Below are 24,350 nucleotides of genomic sequence, written 5' to 3'. Positions count from 1 at the left end.
TTATTTCTGCCACGTGTCTGATTTTAATTTGTCTTTAAGATATTACTTTGAATTTTGTTGGACCCATTTTTAAGAAGATATGTGGTCAGAAAGTCTCCTTAATTAATTAATTTATTTCTTAAAGATGATTAAAATATAAGCCATTGCTTGTGCAAGATATGAAGATTCAACCTCTCGTTGTATTATTCCGTATTTATCTCGTGTCTTAAAATCTTTTAAATTATCTCGAGGAACAAATTTGTGAAACAGATCTTCGACAAATTCGAGTCATTAAAACAAAAAATTTATGTCCAAAATAATATTATATTATTTTTCGGTTTAAAAATATCATTTTTTTAGTAATGTTGTGAGAAATATTGTGTAACATATGTTTAGAAATATTATTTATCTCGTTGCATAATATCATTTTTTTTGTTATTATACAATTAAAAAATATTGTATAATATATTTTGATTTGTGAAAACTATCAACCCAAACTTCTTGGATAATGGGTGATAAATATAATTAGTCCACCTCTATCTCATGTTTGGTACAAATATAAGAAAAATCTACTAAACTAAGGGGTCCGGTAAAAAGTATGATTACGGTGGAAAAACCATCCGACCTCTTTAGCTGTGATAATTCTGACAATACAAGGATAATGGTACCAATTTTCATATTTACCTCATCCAAAATTCTGTAAACCAGACGTGAGAATTCAGGAACAAAATTTTGTTGACAATGTAATGTAACATTATATTATCGTGATGAAAATAAGTTATTATAAGTTTTATTTTACTTTCGATTCAAGTAATTTTTTTTAACTTTTTATTTTATATATTTGAATTAAATTAATTTAATAAAATTGATTCTGTAAATATTTTTTCAATGATGTTATAAATATTTATTAATCTATAAATATATCTTTTAAATAATAATAAATATGGGCAATTTATGATAAATAGAAAATTGTTATTACTTAATAATTAGTAATGGACAATTTATGATTAATTAACAATTAATAATGTTAAAACCTTTATTTAACGTTAAAATTAATATTCAGATTATTATTACTATTTCCTTGTAAAGGCATATTTATGTTATTATTAAATCTAATGATTTTATATATTTTAATTAATATTTTAGTTATTTTTTAGTTTGAAAATAGTGAAAATGTAATCATTAATATAATAATGAATAAATATAATTTATAAAATAACGAATTTAATAATTAATTTTATTACTCTTCACCATATTTTAATTATCATTAATTATTAATATATTAATTATTTAACAGTAATATTTTAATTATTACGAATTATAATTTAATATTAATATTAATATTATTTATTAATATTTTAATTATCAAAATAAATTCATATTTATATTATTATTAAAATTCATATTTTAGTTATTTTTTGTGGTTTGAATTTAAAATTAATGAAAATTTAATAATTAATATAATATTTAATTTTTATTCATAATGATAAGTATAAAAAAATAATTTTTCAATTTATCATTATTTCAATCCTGATATTAATCATCCAAATCAAGCATATCATTATTTATTTCAATCCTATCCAATTCATTCAATAATACCAATATATTTTATCCATACATTATCATATCTATTGAACCAAGCGGAGTATGTCCACAAACAAATTCATGTTTCATCTTACACAACTTCTAAAGCAATCATAGATTGTATTAGAGATTTAAATGAAAACTGAAAATATTTATACTATTAGCAAAAGTGGAATATACACTGCCGAAAAATTTCAGCTGAAAGAGACAATCAACAAATTAATCTGCAATTAAAATATGGTCATAGGACATAACAAAATTAATAAACAGAAACAATTGCTAATCGATGAGGATTAATAATTAGCAGAATGTCCTTTGAATTTGCTGAGCCAATTCTTCTGCGCTAAGCTGGCATTCAATTCCAATCTGTTGGGACAAAATGATTTCTATCAAGCCAAGTACTAAATTTCATGTTAGAAATTATTTTATTTGGTTTAGAAAAAAACGATATTGGTGCTTGTAATGAATGTTCATATTCACTCTTACTATTCTTTCAAGATATTCAATAATTAAGGTGAATAAATAAATAAATTATTCATTAAAAAAACTTCTAAATATTCTCTTGTCATTATCTCGTTATCCTAACATGGAACTTGGAAGCCAACCTTAATGACTACAGCCATAAAAAAATTCATCATTAAATTATAATTAAAATCAAATTTAATTGTAAGATGAAACAATTGTGCAATGATAAAATAATGGCTTTTTCTTAACTAACAAATAATGATTTGGCCTATATATCCTTAAATATTTGAAAATGTATGATATGACTATATATGTTTCAAACTAAGTATATATAATAAATCATGAAACAAACAAATAATAATTAGCTACAAATGAATTCATGTATTTATTAATTATTAATAATTACTAAATAATAGTGAAAATAAACTTATTTAAAAATAAAATATAAAAATTGCAAGTAATGTACCTAAATTGTTTACCTTTATAGTGAAAGAATATATTATGGTCTTATTATCAAGCTGAGTTACGATGTTGGCATACAGAATCTCAAGCTCAAGTTCTTCCAGCGCAGAAATGATCCTCGCGGCTTGGCCCGGAACGCGGCGCGACGTGGTCTTGAGCAGCAGATTTGGGCCCGAAAATCTCACCTCAACTTCAGCAACAACTGATCTGGACGTAGCCACAAGCTCGTTAACGATACCGTCGACGTTGGTGGAAGAAGCTGAAGAAACATCAGAAGGAAATAGCTCGATCGGGCTCGTGAAATTAGCTGGCTGCTGATGAGGTACTATAGGGTTGTACGGGCTGCTTGAACGGGATGTACTCGGGCTCATGGGAAGACTTGGTGGCGGGCGTTTCGGGCTCGAAGCCTTATTGCTTCTCTTCTTGCATTCGAGGGATCGTAGAGTTTGCTGTAATTCGTGTATGTAGTTGACGACGCCACCGATTATTGATGCTTTGTCATTCTACAATATAAATACGGCATTTTCATTTTAATTCGTGTAATGAATTTCTTAAAATGAAACAGAACAATATAAAGAAACAGAAATATATGATCATGAAGAGTACCATATTATATGTACATACTTTCTTGATGTAAAAGCGAGGCATCAAAGAACCAAGAACCGAAAGACGGTCGTTCATCACTTTCCTCCGGTTTCTCTCCACCGTAATATGAGACATTTTTACCGAGCCAGATGCAGAAGCGGGACGATCTGTTCGGCCATCGATCGTAATCTTCGGTCTCTTCGACTTCGGTGAAGCTGCAGCTACATCGTTTATCTGATCCATTACAGATTCTTGAAAAGCCCCGAGTGCAGAATGATACGCAGAACAAGCTGTTGAATGTTCATGCACTGGATTCAAGAAAAGCGGTACGTACCTTTCAAAGAAGAGGGATTGCCTGGAAAATTCAGATGAAGTTTTCTTTTTTGTAAACATGGCGTGGATGGATGCAAGTAGTTTTCTAAATTTAGATTTGAATTTGAGTTGTCGTGAATGGGTGGGAGAGTACTTATATATATACCTAGCTAAGTGCATGCATGGAAGGGGGTCAAATTCGTACTGATATGGTTTTTTATTTATTGTAGGTTTAAATTTTAATTTCTTGATGGGGTTTTTGAAAAACTGTTTGTTATAAATTTTTCGAACGTAAATTGTTTTTTTTTTTTTAAAATTAATTTTACATACCATAATAATACATGTAATAATTAATGATCATATCAAATTTTAATTAGTTCCCAGTGGTTGGCGAAAGCATGCCAACCATGATAAATGCCAAACGAGAATCCAATATGATTCTGGTAAAACCATAAATTTATAAGTGCCCATCACTCATCAAACAATTAATTGTGAGAAAAATACTTGGGGTTTTGTTCATTAATTTTTCAAATCTAATTTTAATATACTAACTTTAATTTTCGATTATTTTAGTCTAAGGTAGTGTTTTGGAGAGCACTTCTCAGCTTTTTTTTCACAAAATTTCTCAAAATTTTGTGAAGAAAGAGCTCAAAAGTGCTTCCTAGAAACCCTTTCAAACACTGCCTAAAAATTTTGTGAAGAAAGAGCTCAAAAGTGCTTCCTAGAAACTTTTTCAAACACTGCCTAAGTGCTGACCAAAATAAATAAATTTAAATGTAAAATCTCACATATTGTCAAGATAGTAAAGCATGAGTATGCACTAAAATTTTAAGTAGTTCTCCAGGATCTATTATCAACAATGGAGGCTTGACTTGAAACATTTGTTCATCACTTTATCTGAGTTAAGGGGCCCGACTTAAATATATTTGGTATTCGATTCATCATAAATTTGATTACAAATAACAACCGGGGAAAGACTAGATCAGGGCCTGGCCCGAGAAAATTTAGACCATATCTCATTCAACCAACATAAAATACTGCAATAAATACCCCAAACACTTGGAACATTTGAATGATGAAACTATTCAATATGCATAAACATGCATTCATTAGGTTTCTACCCACGAAGACTGAGTGGGGAGGAAGTAAATGTCTGAAATTATATATCTAAGTCCCGTATGACATGGAGAGGGATTCAGCCATTAGTGAGCTGGCTTTCATGGTGCAGCCGCCATCGGTTTATGCCGGCGTTTCGAACAAATAGATACAGTTATTTGAATCAAGTTATGAAGATTTTGAAGGCATTTAGGAAGTGTTTGAGAGAGTTTCTCGAAAAAATTCTAAGCTTTTTCTTCACGACATTTTGAATTTTTGTGAAGGAAAAGCTAAGAGTGCTACCTAACTACCTAAGTGCGTGTGCGTGTGCGGAGGAACCACTATATCGCCCCGTGAATAAATTGCTAAATCGCCTCCCTAAGCTACATTCCTAGGTCCGCCTCCGCATGTTGGATATTGTAATAGTTATAGAATCAGTAGAAAACCAAATAAGATCGAATGCTAACCTTCCCCTTTACGGGTATACATCATTCCTGAAGATGGCCTAAAACAGCTGAAACAATGTGCAAAGATCCAGTGAATATGATGATCCCCCCACATGATTTAGCATCGAGGATCCTATGTCCAAAGCTCAATGAATCCTCCAATGAGCCTTCCGCAAATAAAATGGGTCGACTCCCCCTTATTTGAGTAGATGGAGTACATTGATCTTCATACTTCGTTGTTCCGCGATAAAGAAAATCGATACCCATCTCTCTAGAAGCTTCGATCCAAGAATCTTTCAACAAAGATGCTGAAGCTGTTCGGGATTTGTCTCCGGCAATATCGACTTCAGTGAAAACCACAGCCTCCAAACATCCAACTGCAATAGCAAACAGCACATCTTACTTGATTTGGATATTTCATGCGTAACCACCAGGTAAAATAACAAGCCAAGTAAAGAGAATACAGTTCTTTCAAAGAGTCATCGGGTATGACAGTTAATACACTGTACAGAAAAATATAAACGCCTCCTTAATTAGTACCGGAGTGAAAAAAAGTGACATTTTTTCTGGGCATTTCTCTTAGTTTTATTTTGAATATTTTCTACATGTTTGATGTGCGCATGTGTTCATGTCCTTCATTCGGTCATCACCCGTAAGATTTTCCAGTTACTGGAAATGCACATGATGCCATAGATAATTAGTTGCAGCAAGATTTCTCTCCTCATAAAAAGCTGGAAACAATTTAGCGGAGGGGCAAAATCAAGTATTTCGGCAAACAAAATTGCATTTTCAGAAAATTCAAGAATGAGATTTGAATATTTGAGAAGGAAATTAACCCTGATTACCATCACCAGATATGCCAATGCATATACTAAAGTGGGCCATGGCGTCGGCAAAGCATTCTTGAATGCAACTTATATACCGATGTGACAGCTACTCCACATGCAGGGCAAAATTTTCTAAAGAAGTTCAAAGCATATTCTAATGTTATATGCCAATGTGTAGTGTTCTTCCTATCTAAAGATACGAGCAAGGAAACAAAGCTTATACGAGGCAAAACAAATGCTGTACCTGAAAGTAGCTCTGTAGCAAAACCTAAATGATCTTTGTCCTTTGCCATAGCAACCACAAAAACCAATCTAGCCTCGGGGAATGTTGTTTTAATAACATTTGCCAAAGCTTGGGCTGAATCCTTGGTATGCGCTGAAAATATAGTCGTGTAACAAGCATTAAACAACTAGAAGTAAAACAAGATCCAAGGAAACACGAACATATAACCAACTACATGAAAAATAAATTTTCAACGTAATTAATAATCCTGGTGAATGTGAAAAAGATACTTGAAATCAAGGACAGATTCGGTAGAGGTTGGGGGAATTGCTTTGCTCAGCTGAAAAGTTTTTCAAATTTTATGTTTAATTTCTCCAAAAATCTAAGTTTCACTCCAAAGTCTAATAAAATTTCCCTCCCTCGTGAATGAGAATTTTCACAAAACATTGCAGTCAGACCTCCATCAAGTAGCACAGCAGCTCCTGGCAGTCCTAATACCTCAGCTTCCTTAGATGTTAAAAATTGTCCTCTTCCAAGCAAAAATGCACCTTCTAGACCAGTGCGAATAGATGCATCTGATAATGCCCACCCTGAAACACAAACAAAGCGAATTGGTGATTGATGGGCTAACCAGGCTCAAATTGCGGGAATATATATCACTATTCTTTGCAAGTCTTAGAAAAATGAAAGCTACATGCGAGCTGGTTATAAACCATAATTCAATTTGGCTTGTGCGATATTTGATCGCCTCAAATTCTTCGATGAAATCAGTTTTTGGACTGAAAATAAAAACATACATGCATGCAGTGGCTCAAGTCTAAAAATAACATGCTTTGCTAAATAATTAGAAAGAAAAACAAGAGGTTGCCATTTCTCACCTTGATCACGAATGCAAAGAGCTGCACAAGTAGCAGTTGCAGCATTTTGAAGTTGGTGAGAACCAAGCAAACGTAATTTCACATCAAATAACTCAACAAACTGCAACATAGATGCATAATTCATATGAAATATGCTAAAAAAATTCCTAAAAAATGTTTAAGTTACAAATTCATTGAAGTTGGCACGAATGACAATGCAGAAAGGAATGAAAACCAAATATTATTATGTAAAAGCTTACCACACAAAGGTCCCTCTTTATTTGGAGCACCATATCACATAACTGTCTGGGCATCTGTGATTCTCTCGAAAGGCCTTTTATCATACTTCTATTTCCAGGATCCGACGCTGATATCACAGGTGAACATAAAGACATTGCCCTATCAATAATCATGCGCTCGATGTGTGGAAGAAACGTCCCACCTAAAACAAGCTATTACATTAACCAGTTAATCATATTTGAGTATTGCTACTCAGCAACAAATATTAGGAATTCGAGTAATGTGATCACGAGAACATGATAGCTGAAAGAAGTTGAATACGAGAACATATATTGATGGCATTTGTCGAAATATGGAAGCCAATATGCATGAAATATAGAATTAAATTTAATACGATAGCATCAATGAGCACAGAAGAGTCGTAGGGACTAGAAAAATACCCACGTTTTGCTGTAAGACGTCTTACAGGAAGTCTCCAATGAGACACTAGAAAATTAATCCAAAACCAAAAAATATGGAGCAAGAAAAGACAAAAATAGTGATGGTAAAATTCATTAAATACAATTGTCTATGGGACCCCTGAAAACTAATCTACACCAGAAAAATATGCTCTGTTTTACACACATTGTACAGTATAGAGTATAGACCTTCAGATGTGCTACATATGAAATTTGGCATGTACAAAATACATAAGAATAAAGCAAACAAGTGTTCTTAGTACAGCCTATAACCACACGGTTCATTATAGATTCCATACCAATTCCATAAAAACGCCCCAGAGTTATTGCGCACAATTTCATGCTCAAAATACTCAAACAAATTGGAAGAGCTATTTTGGAATCGAAAGCACCATGACGCAGAATATGCATGCGAATTGTATCGATCCATACACGATACAGAAAGGCATGAAAAACCACCTAACTGGGCGTCCACATTTAATTATTCCAGATTTTGCCAGCGCAATACTTTCCAAAGAACCCCCAAGTGCTGCTAGATGCTCCTCGCCAATATTTGTAATGATTGCTACTGCAAGATCAGAACTAGTAATTACATTGGTTGCATCTCGTGCTCCACCCAATCCAGCCTGTATATTCGATGCAGAAAAGAGTAAAACACAACCAACTTAGAATGAAAAATTTTAAACAATCTTAGCTACCGGGCTGATTGTGCCATTACTCGTCAAGCATAAAACTTCACAAACCTTGATGATCGGAACCGAAAATAGAGTGAAAACATATCAACAACTTGCCAACGGTGGCATAAAAATGATTAACGTAAAAAAATAAGCAATTAGGGTTTTTAGGATCGTGTATGGGTTAGGACCAAATGTCAATAACCTACCTCAATGACTGCAAATTGAACTTTTGCTTCGGCAAAGAGGCTGAAGGCAAAAGCAGTGAGAACCTAGGATTTGAAATGAAAGACCGGAGCACCTGCTTAAAATATTGCTGGAGTCGAGGGCAATAAGAATCAACAAGAGATCGGCGGTACCTCAAAATGACTAAGATGGCCCTTTTCAAGTTCCACCGCAATATCAAGGTCCTTCTTTATTCTCTGGAAATGAGAATTCAAATCTTTTGCTGACACTGGCTCTCCTGATTTTCCCAGCGTTATGCGCTCCCTGATAGTCCGTATATGTGGACTGATCAAATAAATAAATCCAAAGGTCAAATGATGAATAAACTACACAAAACGTTCATCAGTCACAACAGCTGAAACTTATGATTGTGGTGTCACGCATCGTCGATCAACAAAACAGAACATACCTCGTGTAGCAACCAACAGAATACCCTTCTGCCCTTAAAATGCTGGACAAAAAAGTCGCAGTCGACCCTTTCCCTTTTGTTCCAGCTATATGGAAAGCCTATATCAACGTCAATCCATTCAGAACACATATTCGAACCATAAGTTCGCCAATCAAGAAAATCAGCAATGCCGGTAATAAAAACAAATATGCGGACAGAAACCAGTATTATAAGCTTCAAACAATCCCAGATAGTTGTCAATAAAGTAAAGCCCCTTCCTACTTTCCTATTGTATCTGAATTACGTTGCCTCGAGTGGAACTAATAAAATCCCAAAATGGTCGAAACCCAATTAAAATTAGTGATTTTGTAGCACAAGAATGGAGAAAAAGATGAACAATGTCAATCAAAACTCGATAAAAATGCAACCTTGAACTTGGATTGAGGATTGCCCAATTGCTGCAGCAAGTGTCTCATCCTACCCAAATCAAACCCGTCGCCAGAGTCCGTGCCGGCATTTTTCGGCACGCCGGATTTTTCGTAGTTCTTCAAATTTTCCATATATTCCATGAATTCCTTCAGTTCACAGCTATCTGAAGATGCAGCAGAAAATGCTCGACGGGTAGAGCTGAAAAAATCTTGGTATTTCGGAAGAATTATCTGAGCCGATTTGAAAAGGCTCCAATTTATCATTTTTAAGATTGACATGTCGAGCTCGCTGTGGGAAGAGCGAATGGAATCGACCAGAAACGAAACAGGGGATCAGCCTTCGCCAGCCGAAGAAGAGAAGTGTCTAAAATTTTGTGACCTTCTAAATTATAATTGCAAATTTTGTGCAAATCATGCCTTCAATTGTTGTTTCAAAATTTCCAAAACTTATTATTTATCTCGTATAATTCTTATTTATATATATCATATATGCATATTACTGTGGTCAAACTTATTTATTTATATTTTAAAATTTTTAAATACTTCATTACTGGCTTAAAAAAATACTTCATTACTCTTAATAAAAATTATATATATATACATTATTAATTGAAAATAACAAAATTATTAAAATGTGCAAAAGTACACTAATATTGACTAAATATTTGATATGACGACGTAGAAATAATATTATTAGTTTCTATATTTTTATTATTTTCTCTTGATTTGGTTTCGCTTTTTTTTTTTTTACTAAGAATCGGTCAAATAAAATAAATTGATTTTTCAATATAATTTAAAATTTTTTAATTCGGTTTTATTTGTAGATTTTCTGTTGGCCCCAGGTGCGGCATTACAAGATAGAAACTATGAAAATTGAAGAATAAAATAGACACCAAGAGTTACGTGGAAAACCCCTAAAATTATTAGGGTAAAAACTACGGGCAAGATCAAAAGATTCAACTATAATATTTGGAGAATTACAACCTCTCTCTGTGTTTTCAAAGAGACACTCACTCTCTTAATACAGGAGAAAATCTATCTCACAAATATATATAGAAACACACTCAAAAGTATTGAATGCTATTTAGAACGAGAGAAAAGAATTGAAGATGTGATGATGGAAATGAGGAGCAGATGCACCTATTTATAGGGCAAGTTTTCGGTGTTTAAAGGAGAAGGAAAATTCTCTTTGTTGTACGTACACATGGTCTGCCACAATTTTCCTCTGCCACAAGCTGTCAAATGCCATCCACTTGTTTTCATTTTTTTTCTTTTGCCGACATTTCTCCCACTTGGAGATTTGATTGAGAATCAAACACATCTCCACACATTCTTTCAATCTTGTCATTCTCGCTGTTTACGTTTCTGCGAGGCCACTTGAGGATCTACACCATTCGAACTTGTCTGTACTCACTGGCTTGGTCAGAATATCAGCAATGTTATCCTTCGTATGGATCTTCTGCATATCCACACTTCCTTCCTCTACTACCTCTCGTACAAAGTGAAATTGAACTCCAATGTGTTTAGTCCTGGAATGAAAGGCTGGATTCCTTGCAATATGCAAGGCACTCTGACTGTCACAAAACAGAGGAATATTTTCTTGTTTGTGCCCAAGTTCCTCCAATAACCTTTTAATCCATATTGCTTCTTTGCAAGCTTGAGTAGCTGCCATATATTCTGCCTCCGTTGTAGATAATGCCACAACTGTTTGCAATTTTGAAACTCAGCTGACTGCACCTCCTGCAATTGTAAACACATAACCAGTAGTAGATTTTTTATTATCTGGATCACCTGCGTAATCTGAATCCACATAGCCCCTGAGTGTAAAATCTGATCCTCAAAAACATAATGCAGCATTCGAGGTACCCTTAATATATCTAAGGATCCTCTTAACCGTGCTCCAATGCTCTTGTCCAGGATTCGCCATATACCGACTGACTGCTCTCACTGCTTGTGCAATGTATGGTCTTGTACAAATCATGGCGAACATCAAACTTCCCACTGCTGATGCATACGCTACCGAGACATTTCCATCTTCTCTGCTTCACTGCTAGGACACATCTCAGAAGATAACTTGAAGTTAATAGGAAGAGGGGTTTAAACTGGCTTACTATCTTGCATGTTGAAGCGCTGCAAGACTTTCTTCAAATAATTTTTCTGGGAAAGCCAAATCTTCCTTTTACTTCTGTCTCGATGAACTTGCATCCCTAGAATCTTGTTTGCTGGTCCCAAGTCCTTCATATCAAATTTCCTAGCCAACTCTGCCTTCAATTCTTGGACACGATCTTTGTTGGGGCCTGCTACCAACATGTCGTCCACGTACAACAGCAAAATGATATAATCATCATCACCAGACCTCTTGAAATACGTACAAGGGTCTGCACTGAGTCTGTTGTACCCAAGGCTCATGATATAGGAATCAAATCTCTTGTACCAACACCTCAGTGCCTGTTTGAGACCGTACAGAGATTTGTTCAACCTGCAAACTAAGTTCTCTTTGTCTTTTTCTGCAAAACCTTCTGGCTGGAGCATATAGATTTCTTCTTCAAGATTGCCATGAAAAAATGCCGTTTTCACATATATTTGTTCTAAATGTAGGTCAAACACCGCACACAATGCCAATACTACCCTGACTGTTGAAAGTCGAACCACAGGAGAAAATATCTCATTGAAGTCAATACCTTCTTTCTGGGCGTACCCTTTGACAACCAGTCTTGCACGATACCGCTCCACTTGGTTATTGCCATCACGCTTGATCTTAAAGACCCATCTGTTACCGATAGCTTTCCTTCCTCGTGGTAGTGTAACAAGATCCCAAGTTTTGTTCCTGTCCAATGCTTTCAATTCTTATTGCATCGCTGTCATCCACAGGGATACATCCGAGCTTTGAGTAGCCTCATGGAAACTCGATGGCTCACCATCCTCTGTTAATAGACAATATGCAATGTTGCTTTCAGTGACATAATCTGAAAGCCAACCTGGTGGTCTTCTCTCTCAATTTTACTCCCTCACTTTGGAAACCTCTGACTCAACTGGTTCTTGTACCTCATGCTCTGGTACTGCTTCACACGAAACTTGATCTTCGTCTGTCTTATTTTCCATCGGAACTGTAGTAGTTTCTGAATTTTGTGTGCCTTTGTCTCCCTTTACTTTATCTTCCTCGAAGATAACATCTCTGCTGATGATAAGCTTGTGAACAGTAGGATCCCACAATTGAAACCCCTTTACTCCATCAGCATAGCCCAAGAAGATACACTTTCTTGATTTGGAATCCAACTTCGATATTTCTTGTTCATTGTACATAACGTACATCGGGCTTCCAAATGTATGTAATCGAGAATAATCAGCTGGCTTGCCAGTCCACACCTCCATCGGAGTCTTCAAATCAATCGCTACTGAAGGAGAACGATTGATGATATAAGAAGCGGTTTTGACTGCTTCTGCCCAAAATGACTTTGGTAGACCCGCAATACTCAACATGGCCCTTGTTCTGTCCAACAAAGTTCTGTTCATCCGCTCTGCCACTCCATTCTGTTGAGGCGTGTAAGCCATTGTGAACTGTCTTTTGATGCCCTCATGCTGACAGAATGCATCAAATTCATCACTGGTATATTCTCCTCCATTGTCAGTCCTCAAACACTTGATTTTCTTATCAGAATCAAGTTCAACCCGCGCTTTGAAAACTTTGAAGACTTCGAAAACATCTGACTTCTTCTTGATTGGATACACCCAACATCTTCTAGAGAAATCATTAATAAACGAGACAAAATATCTCGCTCCTCCTAGGGATACCACCAGTGCTTGCCAAACATCAGAATGAATCAGCTCCAATATGCCTTTGCTTTTGGCAGTAGATGTGCCAAACTTTAATCTGTGTTGTTTACTGGTAACACAATGCTCACAAAAGGGTAGAGTCACTTTTGTAAGCCCCGACAACAGCTTCTGTTCTGAGAGAATCTTCATTCCTCGTTCTGACATATGTCTGAGCTTTTTATGCCACAACACTGTCGATTTTTCTCCCGAACCAATTGATGTAACAACTAGTTCTGCCTCTTTGTGTGTTTCTCCCATCAGTACATACAGATTTGCATCAACCTTTTCCGCCTTCATAACCACAAGTGCGCCTTTCACAATCTTCATAATCCCTTTCTCGATACGGGTTTTGCACCCAATATCATCCAATTGCCCCCAAAGACAAAAGATTTTTTGTCAGGCCCTTCACATGTCGTACCTTCTGTATAGTGCGAATAGTGTCATCAAACATTTTTATTTTGATGGTACCGACCCCAGCGATTTCCAAGACATGATCATTTCTCATGAATACAGATCCTCCTGAGACTGGTTCATACTGATCGAACCATTCTCCCCTTGACGTCATGTGCCACGTCGCTCTTGAATCCATAATCCATGCATCACAAAATTTGTGTCTGCCTTCCGCAACTGTTGCTGCTTCGCTGAATAGTATTTCACCACTTCCTGAAGTACTGACCACATTTCCTTGAGATCCCTTCTCGATGCTCTTCGTACACTCTCTCTTGAAGTGCCCTTTACCGCTACATTTAAAGCAGTAAATATTCTTCTTCTTACTTCTTGACTTGGATCTACCATATCTGTGGCTTCCACTGGAGTCACGCTCCGTCAATCTTCCTCTCGTCATCGGTAAAGCCTCTGATTGCTTCGACGTTGCCAACCTATCTTCCTTGTTCCTTCGACGACTCTCTTCTCCAAGAACCGCAGTTAAGACGTCGTCAAAATTTAAATTATCCGAAAGAACATTGTTTGTAACATTGATGATGAGCTGATCGTATGAATCTGATAGACTTTGAAGTAGAAGCTCTGCACGTTCTTTTTTCTCTATTTTATGCCCCATAGACGTGAGCCGGGAAAATAGAGTATTCAGTGTGTTGATATGTTCGGTCATCAACGAGGATTCCGCCATCCGAAGAGTATAAAGCTTTCTCTTTAGGAAAATTTTGTTGTGTAGTAACTTGACCTCGTACAGTTTTGCCAAAGTATTCCAAATAACTTTTGCGCTTTTTATTTCAGAGATACTTGACAAAACTTCATCCGCTATTGCCAAGTGCAAATTGGTAATAGCATTGTGATTCATCTCATTCCACTTTTGATCGTCCGTGACGTCCGCCGGTTTATCTCCAATAGCTGCCAAGCAACGCTCCTTTGTCAGAATTGCTTGCACCTTCAATTTCCACAGCAAAAAATTGCTCCCATTGAACTTTTCTATCTCATATTTTGCCGTCATCTTGACTACAAGAATCCTGCCTTATAAAATCTTCAAAAAAAATCTTTTCTGATGTGGAAGATCAGTCACAGCTGCAACCACAGAGCATACTCAGAATTTTAAGAAATTTTATGCCAAGGCTTTGATACCACTTGTTGGCCCCAGGTGCGGCATTACGAGATAGAAACTATGGAAATTGAAGAATAAAATAGACACCAAGATTTACGTGAAAAACCCCTAAAATTATTAGGATAAAAACCACGGGCAAGACCACAATATTCCACTATAATATTTAGAAAATTACAACCTCTCTCTGTTTTTCCAAAGAGACACTCATTCTCTTAATACAGGAGAAAACCTATCTCACAAATATATATAGAAACACACTCAAAAATATTAAATGCTATTTAGAACGAGAGAAAAGAACTGAAGATGGGATGATGGAAATGAAGAGCAGATGCACCTATTTATAGGGCAAGTCTTCGGTGTTTAAAGGAGAAGGAAAATTCTCACGTACACATGGCCTGCCACAATTTTTCTCTGCCACAAGCTGCCAAATGCCATCCACTTGTTTTCATTTTTTTTCTTTTGCCGACATTTTCTAGATATAACTTATAAATTTCTTCTCGTCTCAAATTCTAACTTAAATTTGGATTTGGTTGGTCACTTGGTTCATCATTCATACTAGCAAATTTTTGCACGTAATCTGGGCACAAAATTAATTTTTTTTTAATAAATTGAGGTTTAAATTATTTTCTAAAGTTAATATTTCATGTTTTATTTATTGAATTTTATTTTGTTCAAAATAATAAAATTATGGGACGAAATCTTCTGCTACACTTGGTGCTACAAACCGGCTACACTTTGCTAAAAACAACCTCGTTTGTACAAATTATTAAAAATTAAATTCATTAAACAATATGGATGAACAAAATATAATTAATCATTGATAAAATTTTCGATTCACCTATTTTTTCAATTAAAAAAATCATCAATAAATTGTTTTACTCATTTATCGTGCTTGGAACACAATTTATTGCCTATTTTAATTGAAAAATAGGTGAATCAAGCATTTTATCAATGATTAATTATATTTTGTTCATCCATGTTGTTTAATGAATTTAAGTTTTTATAATTTTTGCAAACGTGGTTGTTTTTAGCAAAGTGTAGCACGGTTTGTAGCACCAAATGTAGCAGAGGATTTCGTCCCGAGAAAGAGATATTTTGGAGAGAAAAATAGATATGTCAATAACATGTTCTTACATAAAAATACTTTGGTATGGGCACGCCAAAATTACAATAACACTCGTAATTTATAACTTAACTAGAGACAATCAGACAATGCACATAATTATGTGTGATTAAAATATTTTATTTTAATTTCTTTTTAAAATGATTTTTATGTAATTTTATATCAAAATTAAATCCGAATAAATTTTAACACTTACATCATTAGGATAAGGTTTTCTTTTTATATTTTTAAAACCCACTAATGGATTAAATGATTAATCAGTCAAAATGTATAAATTATGTGTACGAATGTTAGGTTGTGCGAAGACAACTATCTTATGAGTTATGGATTAATATGATTGGATGATTTTTTTTTTTCCAAAAAAAAAAAGGAAAATATGAAAAGTGGGCAGTGAGGAGTTAGAAATATATTATTGGAATATAAAAAGGTTTAACCAATTAGCTAAAATTCCCCTCCTCTTATATGTAGTAATATATGATGATTATTTATTTTACAAATGATATTTATTAAAAAAATGGAAAATTGCTCAAAAAATTAGGAAATATATCTTTCTGCTCAATTGAAGATAACTATCTTTCTACAAAAAAAATTTTGAGAAAAGAGAAAAGAAGCTCGTAATTCTCATAAAATAAAATAAAAATGCTAAAGATACAATTAATATATCATACAATGATATTTACTATAATTATATCGTAAAAATTATTTTGTATCGTGAGATTTTGTATAATGAGATTTGATAAATTTCAATTATATTGAGTTTTTTTTGATGATATAAGAATTATTCTACAATTTACAATTTATTTTATAAATGTTGCACTACTAACATTTGAACGAGACTCTAGAAAAAGGAGGAATATTGATCGTCATTTATTTATTTAGCAAGTAATGATTCATTCTTTGAACGTTACATATAAGTAATTAACAGCATTTATTTTATTTATTTAATAATTATTAATTATAAATAAATCGATCAAAAGAAAAATTTTAGGAGAAGCGGTTGTCGGGCAGTTTCCATGGAAACCCTCTTCTGTTCTCTGTAGTCGTGTCAATCGTAAGTTGTTCTTTCTGCTTTCCAAATTCTAAATGCATTTTGTTACTCCTGCACACTTAGCCCTTGCACTGAATATTGAAATCAATATCGTAAAAGACCTCTTCTACGGCTTTGTACAACTTTCTTTGGAATCGATGTGTTTGCCATTTGTCACGATTTTTGGCTGAGTTTTGGAGAAATGGATTTGCGGGTTTGGTGCGCAGTGAAACTTTGATTTTGGCTCTACATGCAGCATTTGTTCTTTGCTTGTTGTAATGTGTTTAATAATTTATTTTTGAATTATATATATTTTTGTTTGTTTTCTGAAGTGTGTGTGACTGTGTGTGTGTGTGTGTGTTTTTTTTTTTTTTTTTTTTAAAGATTAGGGTTTTGTTGACTTGCGATACAGTTGGAGCTTGGAGGAGATGGATAGTGAAGACTTGGTAAATGATGGAGTGAGCGTGAAGGGGGATTGTAGAGAGTGCAGGAGATGCTTAGAAATGGAAAATGAAATCACGAAAGTTAACCAGAAAAATCAACTCTTGGAATTGGAAATTGAGGCGAAAAAGAATGTAATAGAACAGCTTGAAGGTAAACTCGGGTTTATGGAGCTTAAAAGGCTCAAATTCGAGGACGAGGTTAATGTGTTGAAGCAGAGCAACGAGGATCTTGAAATGAGTATTCGAAATGGTGAAAGAGGAGCTACTGATAAAGAAAATGGGGTAGTCGATTTGACATTGGCGGATGATGAGGAAGACAAGATCACAAAGCTGGTGATCGAAAATAGTGTTTTGGAGTGTGAGAAGAAGAAAGCTGAATGCGAGATTGATGGTTGGAAGGTGAAGTGCGAAGAGCTAGAGATACAAGTATTGGAGTTGCAGAAGAGATTACTGTCTGAGATGTCAAAAAAGGGCTTGGAGTTACCTGATGTGGATTCAGCAAGGTTGAAGGGAAAAACTGTACTAAATCCTGTTCCGGCATCACAAGTGCAAAATTCTGATGAATATAAATCAACTGAGGATGACAATGTGACAGGTAGTCTTTTTCTTTGCTCGCTGATGAGTTTGCGACAAGTTTATGTAGATGAATTTAAATTAGTTGGAGAGTGAATGGGATTTTTCTGTGTTATTTTAATTGATGGTGGTATGATAAACAGATATGCAGCATATAAAATTGTTTATATCAATTTGATGCTTTAAAATCGTGAATTTTTATTGAAACTCTCGTGCCTTTTCCTGTGCAGCAGTCACCCCTCCAGGTGACATGCCATCTAAGAAGTATACAAGAGCTGATGAAATCAAGGATAGCCCGCAACGTGAATTCAATGTGACATATGGTAGACGAGTTAGAAAGTGTTTGAGCTTTACCGAAGACAAGAGCGCCTCAAAGAGTTTTTCTCCCTCAACACCGGGTGGTAGACCTCATGTTATTGACATTGATATTAGTGACAGTGATGATAATCTCGATGCCCCTGACATTCAGCTACAAGATCTTGATCTTACAGGAAGGAAGGGGTCCTTCAATTCTACTGATGATGGATTGGGAAATGCTATGTATGAAAATAAGTTGACATCAAAAGCTAGATGTACTAGTGTGCTTGAGCAACAGGGTTGTGAAGAAGAGGTTGCTTGCTATAATGGGAGCAAACACTATCTTTTGACCCCTAAAAGGAGAAGAGTTTCAAAGGTTGTTACCAGTGATAGTGAAAGTGATGATAATATTCCTATTGGTAGACTTGCAAGTAAAAATCAGCGATCACATGTTTTAAATTCGAGCCTCAGCAGCAACTCTGCGTCTGATACTGAATCCCAGGACAAAATTGATGAACGCATAACCAAGCAGCTGAATTTTGCAGAGATGGGCGCCTCAAGAAAACGTACTTACAAAGGCATTGACAGCAATAATATCGTTGGAACCCTGAAAAATGAGTCTGATGAAGATGAAATGAAATTGGATGACTTAGGCAGTGAAGATGAAATGAAATTGGATGACATAGGTAGTGAAGGTGAAAGCTTGGATGGATTCATTGTAAACAGCTCTAATGATTCTGATTGTGATGTTTCTGCTGAGGACACTTCTGGTGAATCTGAAGATTCATTAGATAGTGTCATGGACTACAAGGAAATTATGTCTGGTTTAAGAAGGGAAAGTAAACATAAAATGAAGTGGGAGTTTGAAGCAGATATGCTTGCTGATTTCGGTAAAAATCCTGAAATATGCATGAAGGCCGTGTGTGCTCTGTATCGCCAACAAACATCTGAGGAGAAATCTTGCAAAGCAACAATAAATCTCAATAGACGAGGGTTTAGCCAGTGTGATGCACACAGGTATATTGTCTGTTCCTTTGTTTGCTCCTAGCTTTTTTATCTGCACACATGCACGAGCTGATTATGATACTTTATCCACTTGAGAATAAAGTTATTGAGATTTTTTGTTTTTGGCTTTTGGGTGACTTGACAGGGGCAGCGCTTTGGCTGAGTTTCTCACTGACGGTGAACCACAAAGTGACGTGAAGAAGTCGGTGGAAGAGTTGCTAGAATTCAATCCCAAGGGGGATGAACTATGCAGGGAATTAGCAAAACACTACTCGAAGCAGCTATTTGCGATCTATCATAATGGAGAAGACCCGTTCTTTAAGTCACCGCAATCGAGTGGGCAGTGCTGAAACCATCATGGAGATATTCATATTACGGGGATGATCTGATGTTGGCATCAAACTTTTTTGCACTGTGAATATAATGGTGTTGAAACAAAGCAATCTTCATTCTGTAGGAATCTTTCTAGTTCTATCAATGTGCTGCTGCTGCTGCGGCCAAGTCTTGTAATTACAACTACTATGCTGGATAAGGTTGGTCGATTATGAAAATATATATTAACAACGTATTTCAATCGATGTATAGTATTTATTTATTACAGGTTGAAATATATACTTTGCGCGCGTCTAAATTAAACATTTGTGAAAATTATTGGTACTTAAGAATATAAAAAAAAATTGATGTGTAATATCACGGTTAATTTAAGGGCTATTTTACATAAAAACATATCCACAAAAGCAGTACTGATATCAGAAAAAAGGTAATGATTTATATCAACATTAGAGGTAGGAGTATTTAGAAAATAGACATTGCATCAAATATACCAAAATTTGATTTTAAACTAATAGGTTAATTTACCATATAATACATGGGTATTTTAGAGGGTAAAAATTACGAGGCCAATATACAAAGAGTGGTTTCTGCAAGGAGTTTAATATATATATTTGGGAGAACATATTTTTTCATTTTTTTCCCTATTTATTGGTCGGGCGACTCATAGTTTTAGCCCACTAACTTGCACTTCTTTTCAAGTTTAGGCATTTTTCATTAAAATGGTGACGTGACATCAAAAAATGATGAAGTGATATATAAAAATGATGATGCGACAGATTATATTATCATGTGCTTGTAGTTTTATCAAAGACCTTGTCTCTCATGAGACAGTATCACAGATATACATTTGTGAGACGAATCGACCTGATCTTATGTATATAAAAAATAATATTTTTATCGAGTTTATTGAATTAGAGATCATTTTCACAAATTGATTTGTGAAATGATTTTACATGAGTTTTTGTGTATATAAAAATTATATGTTTGATACGATGATTTAGTAATCTATGTATAATTTATCTTATTCAATCTCACGCTTTTCTTGCCATATTATTTATCCATATATTAATTATTTATTTACATCAATCAAATCATTAATTATTTATTTTACATCAATTGCATCATTGAATTTATATTACTATATTATCCTTGTAAATAATATTATTCATATTTTATTTATTGTTAAAAAAACAAAATGATATTTTATCATTTTTATATAAAATTTAATCAATCAAATCAAATAAATTATAATAATCAATCAAATCAAATACTATATTAACTATTAAATACTAATCATTACTTCTGATACCAATATACAATCAAATGCTTACTCCTTTTTAAACTTCAGTTATAGGTTTTGAATTTTGATGTCAAATATGTTGATATAATCCTTAGGTTTTTTGTTGTAGTTTTGTACTTAAATTGTGCAAATTTTTTTGTTTTTAAGAATAAATTGTGCAAATTGATAGTAATAGAAAGACAATTTTTTCCATGAATTCAAAATGCTTACTCCTTTTTAAACTTCAGTTATAGGTTTTGAATTTTGATGTCAAATATGTTGATATAATCCTTAGGTTTTTTGTTGTAGTTTTCGTACTTAAATTGTGCAAATATTTTTGTTTTTAAGAATAAATTGTGCAAATTGATAGTAATAGAAAGACAATTTTTTTCCATGAATTCAATTAAATTTAATCGTAAAATAATTAATTAAAATATTTCTCAAAATCATTGAGTATGGGACGTTAGCCTCAAGATCAAGAATAAATGCATGATAAAGGGGATATTACGGGTGCAAATATAAAATATTAGATGACAACTTAAAGACAGCCTAAACATATCGGATAGAGACAATAATCGAATCCAAAGAACAACAATCTTCCGAAAACAGCAACAAACAACACTCGCTTCTGATATTAATCTCATTTTTCAATATTGAGAAGTGGACCGTGAACGATTTTCAGATTTTAGTGCCCTCTTGAGCGGCCATGGATTGGATGCAATCGTCAAGTGTGGAACCAAATCTCCTTGATTTCTCAACTATGCAAAAGCATATACCAAACAGGAAACCATCCATCAATTTCTTGTTCTAAAACATTGGTTTAAACGGAATACTTTTGATTTCCCAATGTTTCAAAAGCAAGATATGATGTACATATAAATAAGCCAAACCAAAACTAGACAAACAGCCCAAGAAACCAAACCTCACACCAAAAGCAATGGCTTCAAACAACATCTCTGTGCTTAATGCGCTTGACAATGCACGCACACAGTGGTACCATATTACCACTATTGTGATTGCAGGAATGGGATTCTTCACTGATGCATACGACCTATTTTGCATCTCCACTGTCTCTAAACTTTTAGGACGTTTATACTACTATGATTCCTCCACGGGAAAACCCGGAAAGCTTCCACATCCAATCAATAACTTGGTTATTGGGGTTGCGCTAGTCGGTACTCTATCCGGGCAACTAGTATTCGGGTACCTAGGCGATAAGCTAGGCCGGAAAAAAGTTTATGGGATCACTTTGATTCTGATGGCCCTTTGTGCCATTTGTTCTGGTTTATCATTTGGATCAAGTCCAAAGGCTGTGATGGGAACTCTGTGTTTCTTTAGATTCTGGCTTGGATTTGGGATCGGCGGGGACTATCCGTTATCCGCCACTATCATGTCTGAATACGCGAACAAGAAAACACGTGGGGCGTTTATTGCTGCAGTGTTCGCGATGCAAGGAGTTGGCATCATTTTTGCTGGACTTGTATCAATGATCTTGTCTAGAATCTTCCTTAACAATTATGGAGGTCCATCATTTAAAGATGAACATGTTTTATCGACTGAGCCAGAGGCCGACTATGTATGGCGAATTGTGCTAATGATTGGCGCACTTCCGGCAATCCTCACCTTCTACTGGCGTATGAAAATGCCCGAAACAGCACGGTACACGGCCATAATCGAAGGGAACGCAAAGCAAGCAGCTTCGGACATGGGCAGAGTTCTTGAAATCGAAATCCAAGCTGAACCCGACAAAATAGCCCGATTCAACGCATCAAACGAGTACCCTTTACTCTCATTCGAATTCGTGAGACGCCACGGGAAACACCTGATCGGCACAACGACGACATGGTTCCTGCTAGACATCGCATTCTACAGCCAAAATCTGACGCAAAAAGACATTTTCCCAACCATGGGGCTCACCAACAAAGCTGAAGACGTCAGTGCTCTCCGAGAAATGTTCGAAACATCGCGTGCCATGTTTGTGATCGCATTGCTGGGGACTTTCCCGGGATACTGGTTCACGGTAGCGTTCATTGAAAAGGTGGGGCGTTTCCTCATACAGTTGGTGGGCTTTTTCATGATGTCGATTTTCATGTTCATAATTGGCCTGAAATACGACTATCTGAAGACAACGGAACATAAATGGGCCTTTGCAGCGCTTTATGGGCTCACGTTCTTCTTCGCGAACTTCGGCCCGAATAGCACAACCTTCGTCTTGCCCGCAGAGCTTTTTCCGACAAGGGTTAGGTGAGTTGACTTCGCTTTACCTTTCATTACCATTTTTTCAAAATATATATATATATATAAACCGAGTCATCAGGAAATGATGGGTTGGGCTATTCGAGCTAAGCCCTTTACAAGAAGCAAGGCCTTAAATCCTGGGTGAATCGAGCTGGGCTTATGCGAGGTGGGCTTGTCCAAACTGGATCGAGCTATCTAGTAATAATTAATAAATAAATAAATAAATAAATAAAAAGAGTGATTCAATACTTTCTTTTCAATGTTTGAATTGATGTCTGTATACACACAAAAAATCTCTTAAAGCACCGTCACCCAATCAGATTACAATCCGATCTATGAAAATGTCTCATTTTTCACGATTAGTATAGATCATGTCAACTCGTGTCTCAAATATAAGTCCGTGATACCGTTTTTCTACGGAAAAATAGCTTCAATTTTACAATTCTTATGATTTCATTTTGATATTTAATTTATATCATTTTTTTCTGATATTAATTATTTTTTTATACATTCTTGTTTGCGCATATATAGGTCCACTTGCCACGCACTTAGCGCGGCCTCCGGCAAGGCTGGGGCAATGGTGAGCGCGTTTGGGATACAGAATTACACCCAAGATGGAGATATATCTAAAATCAAGAAAGCTATGATCCTCTTGGCCATCACAAATCTGATGGGATTTTTCTTTACTTTTCTTGTGACCGAAACAAAGGGGAGGTCACTAGAAGAGATCTCTGGCGAGGACGGGGGAGACGGTGGCGACGAGGATCATACGACCACGAAACCACCGTTTAGCCCGTCGGAGAAATGGGAAGAAAATTCGAGGAATTATTGATTAACCAAAATCCGAGATGATACAAGAAGTGACCGGCAAGTCAAGTTTAGCTTTGCTATGGATATGATAATCAGTTGCAACATAAGAATGTTTTGTTTGTGTTGAGGACATTTTATGATGCACCATTTGAAATCTATTACCATAAATAGTTGTAGTTAGATGATAAAATATATAACGGGTTATAATATTCTGTGTCATAAAAATGTATTTCATTCGATGTACCCTAGAATCAATCATTTGATTGGTAATGAATAATGATCCTCCTATTAATAAGAGCTTGATAAAATAATAATCAGTAAGTGTCACGAGTTGTTTTTTATTTTTTTTTTTGTTTTTTTTGAGTTTGGGGGTTCTGTCGATGCTGGCTTCAGGGCACTGCCCTGAAGCCAGATCGGACGGCCCGAATGCCCCAGGTCAAATCCGAGCCGTTGCTACCCTATCCGGCACTACCTGGATAGGGTAGCATCGACAGATCCGAGTTGGGGAGTGGAGGACCTTTATTCTATATTATATATATTGAAAAAGAATAAATGTTGAATTATTCATGTGTCCGTACATATTTATTGATCTGTTGCTGTAATTAA

The 24,350-nt window shown here is 35.2% G+C and overlaps 4 protein-coding genes across 12 annotated transcripts; 2 read left to right on the top strand and 2 right to left on the bottom strand.

Annotated features, from left to right (window-relative positions):
* Positions 1-1,755: 1,755 nt before the first annotated feature.
* Positions 1,756-5,084, bottom strand: LOC140871395 (transcription factor SPEECHLESS-like). 3 transcript variants are annotated; one of them, XM_073273893.1, is made up of 4 exons: positions 4,950-5,084; positions 3,097-3,430; positions 2,508-2,993; positions 1,756-1,929 (listed from the first exon to the last, which is right to left on the bottom strand). In XM_073273893.1, exons 2-4 carry the CDS (start codon positions 3,316-3,318, stop codon positions 1,864-1,866), a joined length of 774 nt encoding a protein of 257 aa, XP_073129994.1. In that variant the 5' UTR covers positions 3,319-3,430; positions 4,950-5,084; the 3' UTR covers positions 1,756-1,863. The 3 variants fall into 3 exon arrangements, with proteins under 3 accessions (XP_073129994.1, XP_073129996.1, XP_073129995.1); XM_073273895.1 differs by having other exon boundaries at positions 3,115-3,430; XM_073273894.1 differs by having other exon boundaries at positions 3,097-3,409; positions 4,950-5,073.
* Positions 3,458-9,647, bottom strand: LOC140871393 (dihydrofolate synthetase). 3 transcript variants are annotated; one of them, XM_073273891.1, is made up of 10 exons: positions 9,249-9,647; positions 8,842-8,939; positions 8,567-8,696; positions 8,417-8,479; positions 7,998-8,159; positions 7,096-7,287; positions 6,857-6,956; positions 6,437-6,568; positions 6,000-6,131; positions 3,458-5,305 (listed from the first exon to the last, which is right to left on the bottom strand). In XM_073273891.1, exons 1-10 carry the CDS (start codon positions 9,525-9,527, stop codon positions 4,971-4,973), a joined length of 1,623 nt encoding a protein of 540 aa, XP_073129992.1. In that variant the 5' UTR covers positions 9,528-9,647; the 3' UTR covers positions 3,458-4,970. The 3 variants fall into 3 exon arrangements, with proteins under 3 accessions (XP_073129992.1, XP_073129993.1, XP_073129991.1); XM_073273890.1 differs by having other exon boundaries at positions 3,459-5,305; positions 8,567-8,717; XM_073273892.1 differs by lacking the exon at positions 8,417-8,479 and having other exon boundaries at positions 8,567-8,717.
* A 7,086-nt stretch (positions 9,648-16,733) lies between these two features.
* LOC140871986 (uncharacterized) lies at positions 16,734-19,643 on the top strand. 5 transcript variants are annotated; one of them, XM_073274729.1, is made up of 4 exons: positions 16,734-16,790; positions 17,151-17,804; positions 18,016-19,096; positions 19,230-19,643. In XM_073274729.1, exons 2-4 carry the CDS (start codon positions 17,195-17,197, stop codon positions 19,432-19,434), a joined length of 1,896 nt encoding a protein of 631 aa, XP_073130830.1. In that variant the 5' UTR covers positions 16,734-16,790; positions 17,151-17,194; the 3' UTR covers positions 19,435-19,643. The 5 variants fall into 5 exon arrangements, with proteins under 5 accessions (XP_073130830.1, XP_073130826.1, XP_073130829.1 ...); XM_073274725.1 differs by having other exon boundaries at positions 18,013-19,096; XM_073274728.1 differs by having other exon boundaries at positions 16,747-16,790; positions 17,179-17,804; positions 18,013-19,096.
* Positions 19,644-21,267: 1,624 nt separating this feature from the next.
* Positions 21,268-24,031, top strand: LOC140871739 (low affinity inorganic phosphate transporter 4-like). Its single transcript, XM_073274418.1, has 2 exons — positions 21,268-22,940; positions 23,466-24,031. Exons 1-2 carry the CDS (start codon positions 21,634-21,636, stop codon positions 23,764-23,766), a joined length of 1,608 nt encoding a protein of 535 aa, XP_073130519.1. The 5' UTR covers positions 21,268-21,633; the 3' UTR covers positions 23,767-24,031.
* The last annotated feature ends 319 nt before the right edge of the window (positions 24,032-24,350 follow it).

The sequence above is a fragment of the Henckelia pumila genome, unplaced genomic scaffold, assembly GCF_033568475.1.
Source record: "Henckelia pumila isolate YLH828 unplaced genomic scaffold, ASM3356847v2 CTG_461:::fragment_3, whole genome shotgun sequence".
NCBI classification, from domain to species: Eukaryota; Viridiplantae; Streptophyta; class Magnoliopsida; order Lamiales; family Gesneriaceae; genus Henckelia; species Henckelia pumila.
The sequence above is the reverse complement of the archived record's forward strand: the minus strand, read 5'-3'. Positions and strand labels throughout refer to the sequence as shown.